This window comes from Gossypium raimondii, chromosome 12 (genome assembly GCF_025698545.1).
Source record: "Gossypium raimondii isolate GPD5lz chromosome 12, ASM2569854v1, whole genome shotgun sequence".
NCBI classification, from domain to species: Eukaryota; Viridiplantae; Streptophyta; class Magnoliopsida; order Malvales; family Malvaceae; genus Gossypium; species Gossypium raimondii.
In genome coordinates this window covers 48,624,591-48,646,111 of record NC_068576.1, presented here as the reverse complement: position 1 = coordinate 48,646,111, position 21,521 = coordinate 48,624,591, and the positions used below count along the sequence as shown (strand labels likewise).

Below are 21,521 nucleotides of genomic sequence, written 5' to 3'. Positions count from 1 at the left end.
CTTAACTAAGAAAAATGGTACAAAAATTTAGAAAATTCCCATATTATCAAGGAATTGAATAGATTTCAATGTTACTTTCCATAAATCCACACATTTAATCCAAAAATATGCTTATTTGATTTTTCTTTGTTTCAATTAAATATTTGTATATATAATACATAAACGTAAAATGATATTACATCGATAATAATATCAATTTATTTTTTATATTGAATATATAATAATCTTAATTATAAAAAATAACCTTTGTAGTAAATAAGGGGTTTCTTTTGCTTCAAGGCAAGGGGAAAGCGTTGAAATATATTACAAGATTAGTTAAGAAAAAAGGATTGAGTGATGTATATCCATACAATTTGTTAATCTGGACCCGACAAGAGAGGAAGTCGCCTTTTGAAAATCTTTGCCATTTGTCGACCACACGATGCCGTATGGGATTCTATTTGGTACCTATGCTTCTTTGCCCCCAAAACACACTAATTTTGACCCTCACTTTTGGCAAACATAATCGATCCCATAATTCAATTTTCATATTTTTAGATAAATATATAATCTTTTTAGTTCTTACTGCTTAGATGCTCTGCTATCCTTTCTAGATAATTGTTGAGATGATTAAGTAATTAATAACATAAAAACAATATAAGATGCTTGAAAGGTTAAGATTCAGCATGAAGGAATAGAATGGGCTATTTTAGAGGAGGCTGAAGTGGAGCCCAATTTTGAGATGCAAATGTAATAAATAATCCTAATTTTCAACTACTTTTTTTTATAAAATTAATTAATTACAAAAATAGAGTGGGAGTTAATTAATTGCGATTTTGGATGACGTCTGATAGATTGGTCAAATTTAAAATAAAAAGGTAAAAAAAATTGTTGGTTTGTGATTCCAACACCGGATAATAGTCTTTTTCCTTGCATTTCATATCTTAATGTATTTTCTCTACATTTCATATCTTAATACATTTTCCTTGCATTTAATCTTTAAAATCACAGGTTTTTTTATTTAATTAGGATGACGCCAATTTAAAAAATATATTATTTTCACTTTTTCAACTTTTTTTTTTAATTTTAAAGCTCATCGATTGCACCCAAAGTTATTATAATAAACACCCAATTTTCTTAATTAATTCTCCACTCTATTTTTTAATATTAATATTATAAAAATAGCCTTCAACTGTAGTGTAGGGAATAAAGCAAGCAGGGCTAACAAATTTTTATCTTTGTTTATCAGACACAAACTTCAAATTTTGATAATACGACTCGGGGCAAGACAGATTTGGGGTTTGTTTTGGAATGATGAATGGAATTTTGAAGCATGGAGATGTACTTGAGGGGGTGAATCATAGTTTAAAATATTTTAAGATTTTTGCCTCAACTTGATCCACTGACTCATTTTGTTTAAAGTACTAAAAAAAGAGCAATTTGGCAATAGGGAAAGGGTTAAATTAAATATGGAGGTGCATTCACTATGGCCTTGCCATTAACATAAAGTAAGTGAAACAGCAATAGAAAAGAATGGTGCTTGGAAAAAGGGGAGCAATGGCGGTGGGGTGGCATTCACTATTACTGCAGCCGCTGGAACCATTATTGCAAAAGATGGTGGGACGTTACAATGTGCAAGTAAACTCTATATATACTTGGGAATGGACTCTAACAACCATTTTTCGGTATATAACTTTGTAGTTTGTATAATTATTTTACAGTTGGAATTCATTTGTATTATATTATTAAATTTGAATATATCATTATTTAAATCCAATCAAATATATTCATTAAATATTTGAATTTAGTTTTCACTGTCAACTATATTCGTTCATACTTGATTTATCCATCGAAATTTAAAGGTTCGCTCGAAATTTAAAAAGTTTAAATAAAAATATTAGGTCCAAAAATAGACTTGAACAAAAAAATTGAATTTGTATAATTTATTGGTTAGGTTCAAGTTTGAACACTCAAAGCACAAAATCAATCCATTTTTAGGTTTATAACATAATATATCAAGTTAAATATATATAAAATAAGTTAAATTAAAAATACTAAAAATCTTATCACACAAATACACATGTGAAAATTACGAGCTTAGAACACATATGTTAGTTTGAAAATGATATACAATTGAAACATATGATTAGAAACTATTTAAAATAATACATGAAATATATACGATATTGAAATGAGAAAAAATAGATTAAATTGTAAGTAAAATGAAATTTTAACACGTAAATACATCATATTAATAATGTCAAATGCACTACAATTGTTTATTATAGTTAGAGGTGCTCATGAGTCGGGCCGAGATAGGCCTATGCAAGATACTAGTCCAATTTTCTAAGCTCGGGCCTAGCTCAGAAAATGTGCAGACTATTTCACTCAATCCCAACCCAAATTAAGAAAGGTGAACCCAAGCTTGACTCAACTTGCCCATATTTGATTTTTTTAGATTAGTTTTTATTTAAAAATAATTTTAAGAAAACATAATATACTAAATGCACTAAAAAATGTTAAAATAAAAGTTTTCCAATATATTAAAAAGTATTTATATTAAATAACACAAAAAAGATAATAAATATTTTATTGTATTAAATATAATTTTTAATATTTTATATTTTGGCTTACGTTATTTCGTTGGGTAATTTTTTTTTTTAGGTTTTAGGTAATAAGGGTCTAATTGTTATTTGGTTAGTGTTTTAATATAAATAATTACTATTCAACTATATAATTAATATAAATTTTTTATAACATAATATATTCAGACTGGACTCGAGCCAAAAAATCTTGTCCAAGGCCCGTTCCATATAGAAAACGAGCCTTAATTTATACTCAAGTCCACTTTTCGGGCATCGTATTTTGTCCAAACCCTCCCATTTTTCGAGCAAGCCTTCTGGTCTAGGCTGGTGGCCTAGCCCATGAGCAAGTCTAATCATGATGTTGTCATCAATCTCGAGTTAGTATCCAATTAACTTATAACAACTCAATTAGCAATGTTATCAATACATCCAATGGTAAACTACACTATCAATCACTAAACTATGGGTAAGCTTTCGTTTTGGTCACTTTATTAAAAAAGTTACGATTTGGTTATTTAACTATTCAAAAGTTTTTATTTAAGTTACTGAGTTGTTAAAATCGATGCTATATAGCTTTCTCTAATCTTACTGTTTGCACCAATCGAAAGCTCTTTTCCCACTTCTCCTCTACAATTCATTTTTTTTCATGAAACAACTTTGGATGTCAGGAACCTATGAACTAAAATTCAAACAACCTTTTTTTTTCAATCTTCGAGAGTGACATTTAGATCAACTTGGATCTAATGTATGTTTTTCTACTCGTCAATGGATATTGATCCACCATACCAATTATCGAATCGTCGCTTGGAGCTCATTGGCAGAACTTAAAAAAAAAAACCTTAATAGCCCAGTGACTTAAATAAAAACCTTCGAATAGTTCAATAATCAAACTGTAACTTTTTTTAGTTAAGTGACCAAAACGAAAACTTACCCATAGTTTAGTGACTAATAGTGTAATTTACCCTATATACTGTTAAAGGAGTATAAAGTATACATAATACCATTAAAATGTAAGTATTATATTAAAATAAAATTTTAGTTTAGTGGTAAAGTTAATGTTTTATTTATGTAAATAGCACAAGTTTAAATATAAAAGATTAAAATACCCTATAATAATATAACTCATTTAAATTACGAAAGGATATTTTCGTATTCTTTAATCAAATTATGTTCGATTGGCTTGTGACACTAACTTGGTCGATGCTTAAATAATTTTATAGATAACATTATAATGTAAATATTAAAAATTGTTAAGATGACTATCTATAAAATTTTAATAAATGAAAAAATATTAAATATTAAATTAAAATGATATAAACATTTTTAAAAATTCAAAAAATAATAATATAGATGAGCCTAAAATGAGTGTAAGTTAACTATTTACAAATATGGACGAGTTTGAGCAAAATTTTAAACTCATATTTAGGCCAAACTAAACTTAAGTAAATATAAATTACATTAATATGGTACTTGAACTCAACATAACCCGTAAACACTTCTACTATTAACTCATACACCATAAATAAGACTACCCTTATGATTCAAACCCATGAAGAGGGTTGTTGGATGAATCGCCGGTGTTGTAGGACTAAAAGCTTGGTTGAACTCATCTTTTAATCTATTAGTTAAATTTTGTCTTTCTAAGAATAATTTGAATTTGAATCATTATTGTAAAGAAAATATTGGATGAATATTTGAATTTTTTATGTTAAAAAAAATAAAAAAAAAATAAAAATTTCAAAACAAATCATATAAGTGCAAAGTTATTTACTAAAAAATTGTATTAAAAGTGTAAAAAGTAGATAGAGATGGGTGGACTGAAGCCCAAGCCCAAGCCCAATCAAAAGCAAAAAAGGGACCGTCAGCAGCGACATAATAATCTATCCATCCATCAACAATCAGTCATCGCCGCTAAAAACTTTAAAGAACAAAAAAATATCTTGAAACCCGGAGATGTCGGACGAGGAGCACCATTTCGAATCCAAGGCCGACGCCGGCGCCTCTAAAACCTATCCTCAGCAGGCCGGTACTATCCGCAAGAACGGCTATATCGTCATAAAAAACCGCCCATGCAAGGTCCCCTCTCTTCCATCTTTTATTCTGAAAGATCTGTTTGATATTAACCAGCAAGTGAACTCCGTTTTATCCTTTTGCTTTACTTTTTTAATTTCTAGTTGAGATTTGATGGTTTTGATCTGTTCCCTCCCCCTTTTTTTATTAATTAATTAATTTGTATAGTTGGGTTATTAAATCCTTATGTTTTTTTTTTTTTTAACTTTTGCTACTTGCTTTAATTTTCTTACTATTATTTTTTAAATTTATGGTAGTGAATGTGATTTTTGCATATGGAAAGCAGTTGATCTTTGTTGAAAATTTTAAAGAATTAAAGTCGAATAGGACTTTACAATTTAGTACTTTCTTTAGCTTTATAGTTACTTTTGCTGAAAGCAAATTAAAAAAAAAAAAAAGGCAATAAAATCTAACCACTTCGAGCCTTTAAAGAATAATTTTAAATCAATTTTCTGATCATGAGCAAGCTCAAATAATCTATGTTTCCCTGATTTTTTCCCATTTTTTCTGAAGTATCTGCCTATGTCACATGAACTCAGGTTCGTGTTGTATAAGTGTATAGGTTCAATATAGGTTTGTTTAATTTTCTAAGGTCTTTCAATGTATTTTGAGGGTCTTTTGAGTGTCATATGCTTTTTATAAACACGAGTATTGGACATGGATACTTGAAGAAAAATAAAGAGCAAGAGCAACAGAGGCATCTATGACACATAGTGGGATATGTACATGAGTGTATGTCAAGAATATATGGCAAATTTTTTTAAGAAAAAGTCAAGCCTCTCTGCGATGGTTAGATACTTATATCAGACACTAACTTTAGTCCGACTAACATAAAAGTACAGCGATATTTATTGGAATGTAATAAATTGATGGTTGATGGGGTGCCTTTTGATTTGTGAAACGTAGTTACTAATTAAGTTTCTGTTTATTATTATTTGCAACTTTAGCTTACATTGTTCTTGTTCCATGGTGTGTGCCAGGTTGTTGAAGTTTCCACCTCCAAGACTGGGAAGCATGGTCATGCTAAGTGTCACTTTGTCGGAATCGACATCTTCACTGGCAAGAAACTGGAAGATATTGTTCCATCTTCCCACAACTGTGATGTACGAAATAATGGCACACTTCATAAACGGTTCTTGTTATTTTACTAAGAATCTTTCATGTAATTGCAATTGATGTCATGAATGAATTTTACTTGCTTCTGTTTTAACAGGTTCCACATGTCAATCGTACTGATTACCAGTTGATTGACATTTCTGAGGACGGATTTGTAAGTTAATTTGCTTCTTTCTTTTGGATCTATGTTCGTTTGTGTTCATTTTTTTCCTAACTAGTTGAATATTTCAGGTGAGTTTGCTGACTGACAGTGGAGACACCAAAGATGATTTGAGGCTTCCAACTGATGACAACTTGTTGAAACAGGTAATTGAATATCGAGTATCCTTGGAAGTTATTTAATTTACTTGTATTATATTGTGCTTTGGCCCCATCACCGTTGCATCAAGGGGTTCTGCTGTAGATCTGGCAAGTTGTGTTGTGTTCCGTATCATGCTTTAGTTATTTTCCTTGTGCTATGTCCAGCACTGCCAGGTCTATTCTAATGGTATCACACTTTACACGTTTTCTTCTTTTTCTTTCTTTTTTCCCTTCTATTAGAAGAAGGCAGGTGACAGTTGTTCATGAGAGAGGTCTATGTTTTATTGATTTGTAGGAGTTATGGTGAGAGAGCAAGCTTCATGTTATTTTTATTGATTTTACGCCATCTTCTTTTGATTTCCCAGCCTATTGACTGGCACATCCTGATTGGATTTCGTATTCTCATGGATGAATATGGTCTGTTTCATTCAAAAAATTGAAATTCTACTTAACCGACCTCCCCTTGAAATTAACTGACAACCAACCGAAGTTATAAGTCAAAAATAACGTACCATTTTCTAATTCATATCATATGTACTATTATTAACAATATTCTAAGTTCATTTATAATATTATGAATATATAATTTCTTATTAACATATTTAAGCCGATTTTTGCAACTGACGTAAATAGGAATAAAATCAACTGAATAATGTCAGTTAAGTCGGTTTTGACCAAGTTTTTCGGTTTGTGTTTGTAATTTTCGTGTGCTTTCTCATGGTATTTGACTTGAGTGTTGAATACGAGTATGCTTAGTTTTGTTTCTGGAATATCATATTCCCATACTCATCTGAATATGTAATGTATGAAGCAAGTACTTTTTAAGAAAAATGAAAGAGTCCAGATGACATAGTTGATACCCATTAGCATTGAGTCTCTACGCATCGCTGGTAAGAAATTGCTGCCAAACAATATAGTCATCTTTTGGTGTATGATGAGTGCAGATAAAGGACGGTTTTGCTGAGGGGAAAGACCTAGTTGTGTCTGTAATGTCGGCAATGGGTGAAGAACAGATCTGTGCTCTCAAGGACATTGGTCCAAAGTAGGCTTTGAGATATAAATGGAAATGGTTCTTATAAGAGCTTATTAATGACTTTGCACCGTCCAAGATATTGGACAATTATAAAATGCTCAATTTCCATGGCTGTTCTATTATTATTATTATTAGGAACCTTTCTCTGCTCCCAAATGGCACGTGCAAGACGGTGAGTTTCATGTACGTGTTATTTTTTCCAGTGGTGTAATCGTGTTTTGACTTATTATTAGATTATATATATGTTTGATATTTTAATAACTCGTTTTAGATTTTGATTTTTTTGTCATTTATCCTATAACCATGTTTGTCCTGCACATCAATTCATTTGTATTTTTTTTTTTACTTTTTTATATAATTAAATATAACTGAATCGAAATAGTGCCGGGTCTTGGTTTGAGAAAACTTTGGAATTTCTACCTCAGGATGGCTTAATGTGATAGTTAATATGCACTAGTAAAAAAATAAAATATTTGAAGTTTTTTTTATATATTATATTTAAATAAATTAATTAGCTATATTCTTATTAAATTATAATTGGAACCCAACCTTTGAAAAAAAATTATCAATTTTGATTGTATACCAAATCGAGGCCATATTTTAGGCCTGATTGCGAGGTTTGGGCAAGCTTGGTCTTTGGGCTTGACCCACATTATTTTCATCAATTTTATGTTTTTATATAAAAATTAGAAAATATTATACACCAAATATATTAAAAATATTAAAATAAATGTTTCTTAACAAATTAAAAATAAATTAAAAGAATTATACTTAAATAATATTAAGATGTGCAACTTTATAAATAAATGTCTTTAAAATAGTAGTAAAATTAATAATAAATAAGTGTTGTACAATATTCAAACATTAACAATACAATAATAGCTAATACAATAGTGAAATGGTAGTAAAACAGCGAAACATGAAAAAAACAGCAGAGGTTTGATTTTTATTGACAATTCGTGTGGAGTTGGGTTGGACTCGAGTAAAAAACTTTACTTAAGACTTGACTCATTTTTTAAACGAATTTATTTATTTTTGTTTAAATTTATTTTTTAAATTTATATATTTACCCAAACTTTTCATATATCGAGAAAATCTCAGGCTGTACCGGGCATTCGACCGATGGACAACTTTAATTGTGTTGCAAAAAAGGAACACCACTAATTTATATTAAAATAATAAGTTGTGAAATGTAATTGAATTATGTTTATACAACTACTAATGATATGCAAGTAGAAGTGTGAAATGACCCCATTAACTAATAGGACCCAACATACACAGAAATTCTACTAAACCTCCTCTAAAACCTTTTCAGCATGTTTGGTTGGGGGAATAGGAATGCAATGCATTCCTCCCCAATTCAGTGGCCCATCCCTATTCGATTGTTTGGTTGGCTGTAACGAGCTATTACAGCCCTATTCCATGCAGCCTTATTCAAGGCAAAATTGCTACTTACCATTCGGCTCTCTACCCACGGAATACCATTCACCGTGTCTGAGTTTCAACTTTACCCTTCTCTCTCTTCTTCATTCTCACGTCTGAAGCACTATCCCCACAGGTCTGAGTTTCAAGTTTACCCTTCTCATTTCTTTCTCACGTCTGAAACATATTTTCTTTTTTTTCATTCTTCTTCCCATTTCCTTCCAACCTTCTCCCTCTTTTTCATGCTTCTATCCTGACCAACCCTTTGACAAATCCTAACAACCCTCAACAAGGCCTTCAATTACGAATCGTATGAGGTGGAAACTTGAGAAGAGAAACAATCGGATTGGTTCGAAGTGAGCAGTCGTCCCTAAGGTAACTCTACTCCCATTTTGATTTCCTTTTGTTCTAAATTTTTTTGTTAAATTAGTAGAAATAATAGGTTTCTTTTCAGTTCTGGGTATTTTGATTGCCACACTTTTTTCTTTTGCTTTTTCTCAAAATCTGAGCAAAACCCAGATGTTAAAAAGTGGTAATCTGTTCTGGGTATTTGTTGTTTTTTTAAGTTTTTCTTTTTTGTTTGATTTAATCTGATGTTTGTGTTTTGATTGTTTCTTTTGTTCTCGTTCTTGTTGTTCTTGTTCTTGTGTCTGTTTGTTTGTGTTTGATGTTGGAATCTACTGCTAAGATTGGGAAAATGAAGGATGATGAAGAGTTTGAAATGTTATTAGATGAGATCCCTCATGCAACATCTCACAATCATCATCATCATCAACATGAGAGGAAGAATCATGTGAATGGGTCATTACATGGTTTGTATGGTAATGGTTTTATGTATGACGATGACCCATCATCAAGTTACATAATCGTACATGCGTTTCCCCTGTAAGCGGTTTCTCTTTACTACCAGATGGTTCATCTTCAAGCTTGTTTTCACACAATGGGCAGTCTTTATCTGACCATGGATCACCACCACCACCATTAGAGGACTTTAAGCCACACTTGTTTGGTGAACTTGATCTTTATAGAAACTTTAGTAAACTGTATATTAGCAATGATCAAGAGAATTTGGGTTCTAGTTTTAGAGATTTCTCTCTTGAATCCAATGGGATTCAACGTTTTGATCAATTCAATGTTGAGAAACATGGTGTTTGTGATACATTGAGGAAAGGGTTTTCTGAATTTTTGCCTTTGAGTTTCAATGGTGGGATGAATATGGCATTTTCTGGTTTGCCCCATAATTTATTAGGTCCTCAAATGTATGCTTATGAATGTGTGTTACTTCATTAAACGTTTGTAGCATTTTCTGGAATGATATTTGGTAGTGCAATCTCACTAGGTATTTCTTTTCCCAACTCTCACATTCCTGCAATAGAACTGCCTTTTTCTTTAATGCTGTCATTATTATTATTGAAATGGCTTAGGTGCTTTAAATTATGTAAAATAAAATGGCAATAAAACAGGTGGGATAGGCATTGCTAAGATGATCAAACGGATTGAAAGAAAGGAGTACATGGGACTTGATGATATTTGCTCCTATCAGCCTTAGCTTGAATTGGAAGAGTAGTGAGAGTTTAACTGCAAAAGTCCCCTGTACAACAAGACATATTACAATTACGAGGCCAAGCCTCCTTTACCAAAATAAGAGAATCAAATTTCATTAAATTATGATAATGTATGATCCATGTTTTAGCAAGAAGCAGAATGTGTTGTTGTCAAATATTCAATTTGTTTTTTTTTAGAATAATGATTTTTATGATGCGTATGCCATACACTTTTATATTATTTATATTGTCTAATTAAAATTATAATTAAACAATGTTTTATATTATTTATATTATTTGATTAAAAATTATAATTAACACTACAAAAATTATCTCAACAAACAAAACAAAAAAAAAGTAAAATGCTACAAACAAATCATTTTTTAAAAAAAGGAAGATATTTAACACACTATATTAATCAAATGGGTATTTTTTTAAAAATAATTATTAAGTCATCAATTAATCAAATCCACAAAACACATTCTTTTATCTTATTTTCTTTTCTTTTCTTTTTGAGTTATTGATAAATAAATGAATTTCAAGTTTTTATAGTATAATATATTATAAAGTAGATTATAAATTATTTTTATAGTATTATATATTATGATTTTAGTAAATTTATATAAGTAATTATATTAAGAATTTTATTAAATTATATATTTTTATTAAATTACATTTAATAATAATTATATTAAAATATGATTAAATTATTTATTATTTATATTAATAATCTTATTAAAATTTAATAATAATAACAATAGTCATTTATCTAACAAATTCTGCTAAGGGTATTTTAGTCATTTTATTTTTTTATGCTATTACAACATCATTTTATTCAACTAAATACAAGAATACTATTACAATTCTATTCTATTCCATTCAACCAAATAATTAAATTATTATTAGAGTTCTATTCCATTACCGTTACCAACTCTCGACACAAGATATAATAAGTTGAATTTGCATCGTGGACTAGACATTTTCTTCAAGAGGCTGCAGTCAATAGAATTTTTGTTGGTGATTTTTTTTTTCTTTTGAAATTATTGGTGTATTCTTTTTTGCCCCTTTTCATAAGAAGATACAAATAATTAACCTTGTCTTTCCCAAACGTGAATTTCGCAAGTAATTTCAGTCCATAGTGAGCTTAAGGGAGAGAAACCGAAACGGCATAAAGTGAAACTCCGGTGGAAGGATGAGTTCTTCGCCTTCGCCTCGTCGCTCTCGCAGTAGCAATGGTGAGGAAGAGAGGCCAAGATTCTTCGATTCCAAGGCAAAGAGCAAGTGCTGGGCCAATGCTGAAACTGTTCCCGGTCGTCATCCCGAGCGATGGCGCAAAGACGCTGCCGGTAACATCGTCTGCAAGCGTTTCTGTAACTGCCAAGGTTGCCTCTGTTTCGAGTACGACCACATCGTTCCTTTCTCCAAAGGTCTATTTCTCATCAACTCATCCACTTTTTCACCAATTCCCTGCTCCTTGCTCTGTTTTTTCAATTTTCTTTCTTGGGATTTTAATTTTAGCTGATTTTGAAATGGGTTTAGTGTGGGCAGCGTTAATTTGAGCTTAATTTATTGATAAAGGGATTTTTATTTGATTTGATGCTTTGTTTAATTGCCCGAGGAAAACGAAATCAATGCAAAGTGTAGTGAAGTGAGACTTATCTGATCATGTAGCTAATTTGAGTTAAAAAAAAAATTCTCTGAACAAACAGTCAAGCACTTGGAAAATTTTATAAACGTAGCTATTATTTTTGCTTTAAAGAGATTCATTTGAATGCAAGTAAGTGAATGTTACAAGTGCAGCTATCGTTTATCTGTGCGATTTACAGTTGCTTGGGTTGTGATTGTGTCATATAGGTGGAGAATCCACGGCTGAAAATTGTCAAATCCTTCAGACTAGGGTGAATAGGTTTAAATCAAACAAAGAAGATCTGGATACTACCAGATTGAAAGGTTATTCTTGTGAGGTCCAGTTTACCGGTATGTATACCCTAACTCTCTTCTCTTTTCAGTTTAAACTAAAGGTTTTGCTATGTGACTACTTGCATATCCCCCTAGATTGCTTGTTAATACCATCATGGTTTTGCTATGTGACTACTTGCATATTGCCCTAGATCTTTCGTCCTAGTATTACGAGATAGGTATCTATATCTCGATATAAGTAGAGATTTAATAGTTGAATCTTTTGTTCCATCAATTTGTTCTAGGTAAAGTCAACCGGCATGCCATTAAAATCTATGATACTCCGATACTCCATTTTTCTTGGAGTAATCGTTTCAGGCGCACATTCATACATTGGGTATGGGGATAAGATCTTCCAAGTATCCTCCAAATACATGGAAAACTTAGGGGAAAAAATTGAACATGCTTGGTTTATACTTGTATCTTGTACTGACACCTAAGTTCGAGCAACATGGATGAAAATACATTAACACATTTTAAAAGACTGGAATTGTTAGTTGAACCACGAAGGATGCGTAATTGTCTTAGTACTCAAGAAACATATTACCCAGCGAATCATTAATATGCAGTATTTGTGGTTGCGATGATAAAAAGTTAGACCCCTCCCATAGGTTTTGCTATAATGGTTAATGGTAGTTGCTGCTTTATGCCTCCATGTTTTACAGTGTTTATCTTTAGCGTTGATTGGACTAGTCAGTATATTTTTATCCAAGCCAAGTAGGACCTCATTCTTGCTCACCAATCCGGTTTGTCTTGAGTTCTGAACATCTCATCCTTTGTTTCTATTGAAAATCTTCTTGGAATAACCTATTTGTTACACGGTGGTTTTCGTGTTTAGTTTTGAAGTATTTACCTGTACTGAAATTTAATTTTTGCTACTTGGTAGATAAGGAGCTTGACATTATCGAAATGGCTGTTTATGGGGATGTAATCCGGCCTGGGAATCAGTGTCGTTGCAGAACTATTGCTGAAATGCTTGGACAGTACAAGTCGAAAGATAACTTGGCTGCATGCAAATTGCCCCTCGATAAAGAATCTATATAGCAATCAAGGGCTATACTTTGATGTAGGGGTCTTGGGAAGATTTTAAACTACATGTTTGGGATTCTGCATTGGTGATCAATTTGCAGGGTGTTGAAAGCATTTTCATTTGATAAGAATGAACCGAAATTGGGTCTCCCCAAAATCATTGGACCCAGTTATCATACATGTGACTTCGAACCTTGATTATACTTCAATCTAATGAGATGTCATTTCCATTTCTTCTATCGAACTAGTTGTTGATGCCTTGGTGCTCAAGTTATACGGCAAACAAGGTATGTAACCATGATCGTGTAGAGAACTCGAACTTTGTGTTAACGACTTGGCCAACAAGAGTTCTCTGATTTGGTTGTTTTCATCATTTGCGGTCTGGGATAATGACCTCTTTTATTACAATATACATATTTAAAAAAGAAAAATTGAGCCGAATAGAATATAATTGCTTTTAAAGGATAAGGTCCTCGGGCCCATATTTTCTAAATATAGATTTGATAATAAAAATACAAGAATAGTAACAAATGATGATAAAAAGAAAAAAGAAATCTTTATTTAGGGTTATAAAGGCCCATAAGATAAACCCAACTATATAAAGCCTAGCCTACCTAATATACAAAGATGACACACCTCAACAATAAATATAATTAAATACATTGAGAGATTTAATAATGACACATGCAAATTGTGAAATCATTCTACTATCTAAATAGTAAATATCCCAAAGCAATGCCCCCTTATGAGGAAATGATGTGAACCACTGGGTTTGGCCTTTGCTTAAAAGCCAGAATCCCACGTTCACATCCTTATGTTTCATTTAGGCATTGGGGTGGTAATATTTATTAATAAATATGAGTTGGGTCGATCTTATTTCATAAAAGCTTTGCCCTCCAACTGGGGCAACAAATCTGTATATTGTATTGTATTTGATTATATTTATGTAAATTTTAATAGGTTAAAAACTCATTTTATACCTATTTTGGATATATTAATACGTTGATATCATGTTTATATATATATTCTTATTGTATCATATGATTATTTTTTCATTTCATGTCTAAATATTTTATACATAGATTAAATTATTTAATCTTATTTCAAAGTAAAATTATTGAATTTATGGTTTATTCGTAGGGTGTCCTCTTTCTCCATAAGTAACTTTAAGTCTACCAAAAAATCAAATTATTCTTGTTTTTTATTATAAAATGTTGGATTAGATTACAAAGTTTAAATTGATAAAATATTTAACCAGCACTTCATACAATTCGAGACATTTATGCTACATATTTTAGTTTAATATATCAACTATGTATATACTTTTGTCGAATTTTTTTTTAAATGTGAAATGAGTAAATCTTTTGAATGAGTAATCAAAATTTCAGGGATTGAAATTAAAATCGACTTAGAAATGAAAAATTGAGGCATGGGGTGAGGGTGTTTTTGGAAATGGCATGGTAGGGATTTTCCATGATCAGTGCAGTGATAAGAGTGGAAAAGGGGCTGACAAACGGGCCAATGTGTCTTTTTCATTATTATCATAAAAGCTCATTACTTTATTAGGGAGGAATATGTGGGGATTAATGAAGATTTTATGTTTTATTTTTTAATTTTTTAATCAACTTTGTACAGCTGTAATTTTTGCACTTCCAACTTTAATATATACATCCCGCCTTAACTCGGTCTCGGTTGATATCGATATTATTATTAATATAAAAATGCATAGTTTTGAGCGTGCTTAAGCATGCTTTACCTTTTTATTTAAAGATTAAGAGAATTTTTATGAGTAGTTCTAAACATTATATCAATAAAAAATTTTAATACATATATATACGAGCTCATATATCATCAATAATAATATGATACTTCGTCAATGAATAAAGTAAAATTTATAAATAAATATGAATAACTTTATTAGAATATAATTAAATAATAATTAACCATTATTATTATAAATAAATACTAATAAGCCTAAATTATAAACTTGATAGCTTAAACCCTAAGCACTAAACTTTGAATTGAGATCTTAGCTCTAAACCCAAGAGATAGTATTTATTTATAATAATTATATAAATTAATAGTATTTGTTTATAAGTCTTCCATAATTTTTATTTTACTTAATGACGAGGTGTCATATTATTGTTTTAAAATGATGCACAAAACTCATACACTAACAATGCATCAAATATTATTCTTATATATACATACGTATTAATTTGTATACTTGTATGATACAAGACTAAATTGTATGTATTAACTCTCTAATATTATATTTATAAATTGATGTATGTATTATTTGTTTTATGATTTCACTAATAACTCAAGTACGAAATCTTAAAAATATATCGTAATAAATTTTAATAACCCTCTATCCTTTGAATATTACGCTTTTAAGCACATTTCAACCTAAATCTTTAGGTTATTGCAGTTACTTCTCTCTTCTGCATCAATGACTAATGTGATAAACAAAATTAATCAATTATAAATTATAAAAATAAATATAAAAATATTAAAATCAATTAGCACGACTTAGTTAAATAACCAATATAAAAACAGCCCACTAAACTAGTGGACCTAAATTACACATAAAGGTTAAAACTAAGCAAAAATAAGCATACGAAATAAAAATTGCAGGAACTTTTTGGCAATGTTATTTCAATTATTATTAAAATCCAAAGGCTGAGCTTTTTCCAACCCAATAATAATCTTAAAATTCTAATTTTACTTATGGGTTAGTGTTAATTAAAAAACACATTTAAACAATTGGAGCTTAACAAAACAAAATTATAAAACTGTAATTTTTCCAAAAAAACCTGTATTGATCTTGTTTTGAATTATCTCCTTTACTTAAATCAAGTAAAGAGTTTTTACATAGATTATTTTTCTACAAATTAACCAATTGAAATTATAAATAATATTTTTAATGTCATTAACTACATTTATTTGATCGCATTAAATAGGATAAGTTTGAATGGCTCTCGCAAGACGTATTCAATTTGGTCCAGACTATAATTTAGTTTATTTTTAAAAAATTATAATTAATTATAAAATATGCATCTATACAATTATTTTTAATATTTATAATTTAAACAATACAACAGTTGTTGACTCACCTGGCTGAACAAGAACGCCAGAAATTTCCCTGCGCTCGACTCGGTTTAAGTATAATGTGAAAATACTATCAATACTTTATATATAGGAATATTTTTCATATAATACATAATAAGTAACAAATCTGCAAAAAGGAATAATAAATAAAATGTTAGCTATCGCATTTAATTAACATTATTACAAATCTTATTATTTAATACTTTCAATTTTTTAAGAGCAATTTTGTAGAAAATGTTGATTTTAAAAATATTTAGGGAAATGTACTCTTTTTTTCTATATTTAGGGAATAGACCGATTTTAGAGAGAAACAAAAAATCTGTCCTACATGGTGCCTTTTCTTTTTACTCTTTTAATATATTAGCCCGTTTTGTCAAATGATTAAATACTAGTGGTTTTATCCTTGAGTCTTGGGTTCAATTCTTATCCTATTCACACTTATATTTTTATTTCATGTTATTTCAAGCTTTGCTTTTATTTTCAATTACTAATTTAACATATTAGCTTATTTGGTTAGATGATTAAATAATAGTGATTTTATCTTTGAGTCTCAGGCTTGATTTCTCTCCAGAGCACATTTGTATTTCTTATTTCATGTTGTTTGAATTTTTTTAATTTTTAATTAGTGTGTTTAATTTTAACCATCTAACCATAGAAGTTGATATGTTAAAAAGGTAGGACGTGTGACTGAAAACGCGACCTAGTGGTTGCGTTTTCGTATTCTCTCTCCTAAATCGACCTATTTTCTTATTTTTTATTTGAAAATGGCCTTTTCCCTTTTTTTTTTAACTTAATTTGTAAATTAAAAGTGTTTGTTGGTAATATATCAAATATATAAGAAAAATAAAATAAATATTATTTAAATGCTGACAATAATATAACAAATAGTTGTCCTTAAATATTAGTTCTCAGCATCGTTAAAAAGAAAACTTACATTCATTAATAACAAGCATTAAATAAAAAGGGTGATGATTGAGGTTAACATAATTACTTCAACAAACAAATGAATGATTCCAATTCGCACGTGGCATGCATGGAGTGGATACTACAACTTCCAGTGAGCCATACTTATCATAATCACCATCTCACCGTCCATTATATTGACCTTCTGTTCTCATTTCTCCACTGATGTATGAGAACCTGCCACGTGGATCACAATCTGTCCAACCAAGCATCCGTTTTCTCCAATTTAAAATTATAAAGTTCTCTAGTCATTATTATTTTGGGTTCACGATAAGCAACAAAAATCAATTTAATTATAAATTATAACTTACATGAAATAATGCCACATAAGCTTAGAATTTGAAAATTTGAGTAAAAATAAAATTATTATTGGATAATTGCTTTTGGGTAAGGTTTCTTTCAAAGGGCTACAGTTAAGAGAAACTTTATTATTATTATTCTAGGGCCGAAAAGGACGTTATTGAAAGTAAATGATCCACTTTTAAACAATTTTTAGTTACTTGAGATTTAGATAAAAAAAGTTATTAGTTTAAAATTCAAATTTTCATAAAAATATTATTAAATATAAATTTATCTTAAGTGGGCATAAACAAAATGCTTATTTGGATTGAATTAAAAAATGAAAATGAAATTATGTTGAAGTATCTCGAAGCGGAATTAATTTAAATGTCTAAATATTTAACTTGAGTCTATTTTTATTGTTATTTAATATTCAAAACTTTTGCATTAAAACCTCAAATATGCGTTGCAATTTTTAGGCTATTTTTCTTTATTTACAACGCAAGCAATTAGTGCGCTATTTAAATCTTTTTTAAGCTTCAAATATCTCAGGCTACATCCCATCATGGGTACAATTCTCATTTTACCCCTCCATTTTTATGTAACATTATTTTAATGTATCTATCCTTATTTAATATAAATATATTTTATTATTTATTTCAAATATATTACAACATAAATTATTTTAAATATATGCTCTTAACATTTTGTTTAAATTCAAATACAACTGCATCATTAATTTTTATTTTATTACTCTCATATTTAATCTCATCTTCACGATTTTCAATTTTTATTGCAATGTTACTCTACATTTAACCTTTCAAAAGCTTCATTTCCACGTTATAAGATCCACTCATCACCGTCCATGTGCTTGACTCAATTTATTTTTCAATACATGGACGTTGATTATTCAACGCTGTACAGTGCCAAATATTCGAAGAGATTTTCATATGCTTCTCGGCTTACAGAAAAACAAAAGTGGAACGGGTGACTCCAACATTAATACCCTGTTCATGGAGCATGTCATGGTCTAATTGGTTTTGAGCAGAGACGTTAAATAAGCTAAGACGCAGCGAATTTCCGTGGGATTACTTTGACCTAACATGGCCACGTAAGCACTGATGCCGCCAATTATAAACCGACCAAGCCTACCAAAAATTAAAATAAAACAACATGATAATCCGTGTGTTGCATTTATAATTCTCGTAATTAAATTAAAATTATTTTATAAAGGTTTAAACAAAAAATTAACCCTCAAAACTATGTCACTTTAATCACTTAAGTATTTAAACTTTTTTTTAATTAAAAATGGTACCTAAATTTTCATTCCGTTTATTGTAAAAAAAAATTCTCCCAACCAATCATATCATTACATGTGGTATTTTAATTAAACGAAATCTTTTAAATTTAATATAATTTAAAAATAAATTAATTATTATTTAATATTTCATCTCTCCCTCCTCACTTCATCTTCTACTTCCTCACCATGTATCACGTTCAATTCTCAACTCATTCTTTCAATTTTTTTTTCTAAACTCCTACAAAATCTTCCAGTCTCCTTTTTAAATTCATTACTCATGCAAAACGCCGAGAGTGTAAGGAAAACAGAAAAACGAGTAATCATGGCAGTCTTCTTTTATGTGGAAAATCTGGAGTTGAGTACAGTGAATAAGATGATTAGAGGAGTTTTGGGGCCCGAAATTCAAACTGGTTAGAGCAGAGTATTGTTGTGAAGGAGGACGAGATTGTGACAGATGATGAAGTGTTGAACATGCCGAGAGAAGTGAGGAAGAAGAAGATGAAAAAAAATGTAATATTAATTTTAAAGAGGTGGACTGATGGTTGAAAAAGAGGATGAAGACGAGGGAGGACAGGCAAATGCAATGTGAAACAATATTTTAATTTAATTTAGTTTTTATTTAATATTGAATTGAACTTTTTATTTAATTAAAAGTATTATATATCACGATATGTTTGGTTAAGTTAACGGAATTAAAGTTTAAGTCTTAATTTTGATTTAAAAAATTTAAGTACTTAAATGAAAAATGTGGTATAATTTAGGGACTAATTTTCTAGTTAAACCTTCTATAAATTTAAAATTATTTTGATTGTAATCACCGTAATTATTCATGCCGAAATACGAAGGCAGGTTAGACAAGAAAGCAACGCAAGTAAAACTTTAGACTCAAACAAAGTGAAGTGATCCCATAAAATCTTAATTAATAAATAAAAATACTATCTATTCAATAATATTATAGTTAAAGCTAATTAATACAAAATACAAAAAGTGGGTAATTGAAATATGTGACTATTTAAATAATAATAAAATTAAAATTTTAAAATTTAGATCGAAATAAATCTCAAATTAAACCACACGCTAATTCTACCGTTATGATTAGGAGAAATCATAATTTTAAAATTATTAAACAAAACGTATCATTTATTGGAAACCGTTGGTTTCATAATAAGTTGGTAAAGAAGTCTATTGGAACGGTTTTTAATAACCAGTCAATCAATCTCTTAGGAAGGCTGTTGTCTGACTTGTAGTTTTTGTGCTTTATTAAATTTAATTAAATCTCGATTAGTATTGATATTATTGTCAGTATAAGAGCATGTGTTTTCGAGTATAACACATTATCTTATTATTTAAAAGTTGATAAAAATTGTGAGCAGTTCTATAAATTACATCACAAATAATAAATATAATAATAACAACCTATAATAAGATTAATGTTAAAAAATAATTAACTCCACGAATATTTCTTTTCTTTATTTTTTAAACATCAGGTCAAATTAATTCCACTTACTGTTTAGGGATAAATTTAATTTAATGTAACATTCTGACATGAATTAAGGTGTGAAATTTTGACCAACAAAAAAATTGAAACGAGATCATGGGCCGATTAACTTTTTTCGAATAATATGTTTAGAAATAAAAATTAATTAGAGTTTTGATAAACAAACTATTTGCGAATAGGAGGAGTGATTTATATTGTATTTATTTTGACATAACCCTTTAAATGAATTAATCTTAATTACTCTATTGCTGCAATAGTGATTGATAGTTATGAATTAACAATGTTTTATTAAATTAATCAGTAAGATTTGGTATATTGGAGTTTAATTAATTTTAATTTTGGTTCACATTGTATATTTAAATACATTAATTCGATAGGTGATTTGATTTATGTAATTAATAATTTAACCCATTAAATTAATTGATTTCTTATAAATATTTTATGTATAAATAAAAATATAAATTTAACTAAATTTTTTCTGGTAATTACAATTAAAGGGTTACTACTCACACACTCATGATAGAGACATATTCATACTATACACACACATTACATCTAAAAGGAGCTACTCCTACTATCGCTTCCAGGATATTTGAACCCGAGTGAACAATCCTTAATTACCAAGCCAATCAAAAGAGTTCAAAATTTTCAAAAAAAAAAAAGAGAGTTCAAATTAATTGATATTTCAATAACATTATACCATATGATTCAAAAAAGAAAAGATTAGTTCTTGCTAATCGAGTCTCAACTCGATTGGCATGGACATTATTGCCGATGCAAGAGAATGTGTGTTTGAATGCGTTGAAGCATATTATCCTTCTATTTATGAGTTAGGGAGGAGTTATGAGTATTTTTAGGTATTGTGTCAAAAAGAGTGATATTTTTATATTTTTACTTTAAAAAATCAATAAAAATATGCATATGGTGGGATTTGAACACACTTAAATTATAAGTTGATTTTTATTTTAAATAAGTTTAAGATTCAAAATAAAAATATTAAATTACACACTTTTTTTTTGGTGAAAATAAATTACACACCTTTTGAGATTTATCCATCAAATTTTAGTGTTTTACCAAACAAGAAAAAGCTCTAGATAATTCTTGATGGCTTAAAGATGAAAAATAATTTTAAAAAAGGATATATTTAAAATTTTAGGCTATATTATTTAAAATTATTTTCTTCATTTAAAATCTAAAACCTTCTATAAATAAAATTAGAAATTATGAACAACAATCAACATATAAAAATAGTTGACATAAAAAATCCAATATTATTTTTAAAACTTCAATGCATAAAATGAACATTTATTCAAATAAATCAAATATAAAATTA

At 29.3% G+C, this 21,521-nt stretch overlaps 2 protein-coding genes and 1 long non-coding RNA gene across 3 annotated transcripts; all 3 read left to right on the top strand.

The window, feature by feature from the left end:
* Window positions 1-4,451: 4,451 nt before the first annotated feature.
* Window positions 4,452-7,344, top strand: LOC105764684 (eukaryotic translation initiation factor 5A). Its single transcript, XM_012583359.2, has 5 exons — window positions 4,452-4,640; window positions 5,615-5,737; window positions 5,848-5,904; window positions 5,982-6,056; window positions 6,995-7,344. The coding sequence occupies exons 1-5, from the start codon at window positions 4,518-4,520 to the stop codon at window positions 7,094-7,096; spliced, it is 480 nt and encodes a 159-aa protein (XP_012438813.1). The 5' UTR covers window positions 4,452-4,517; the 3' UTR covers window positions 7,097-7,344.
* Window positions 7,345-8,365: 1,021 nt separating this feature from the next.
* On the top strand, window positions 8,366-9,860 carry LOC128035370 (uncharacterized). The gene is made up of 2 exons (XR_008191786.1): window positions 8,366-8,880; window positions 9,194-9,860. It is a non-coding gene; the product is annotated as an uncharacterized LOC128035370 (long non-coding RNA).
* Window positions 9,861-11,034: 1,174 nt separating this feature from the next.
* LOC105764682 (uncharacterized) lies at window positions 11,035-13,276 on the top strand. Its single transcript, XM_052624847.1, has 3 exons — window positions 11,035-11,476; window positions 11,904-12,026; window positions 12,895-13,276. The coding sequence occupies exons 1-3, from the start codon at window positions 11,242-11,244 to the stop codon at window positions 13,050-13,052; spliced, it is 516 nt and encodes a 171-aa protein (XP_052480807.1). The 5' UTR covers window positions 11,035-11,241; the 3' UTR covers window positions 13,053-13,276.
* Window positions 13,277-21,521: the final 8,245 nt, after the last annotated feature.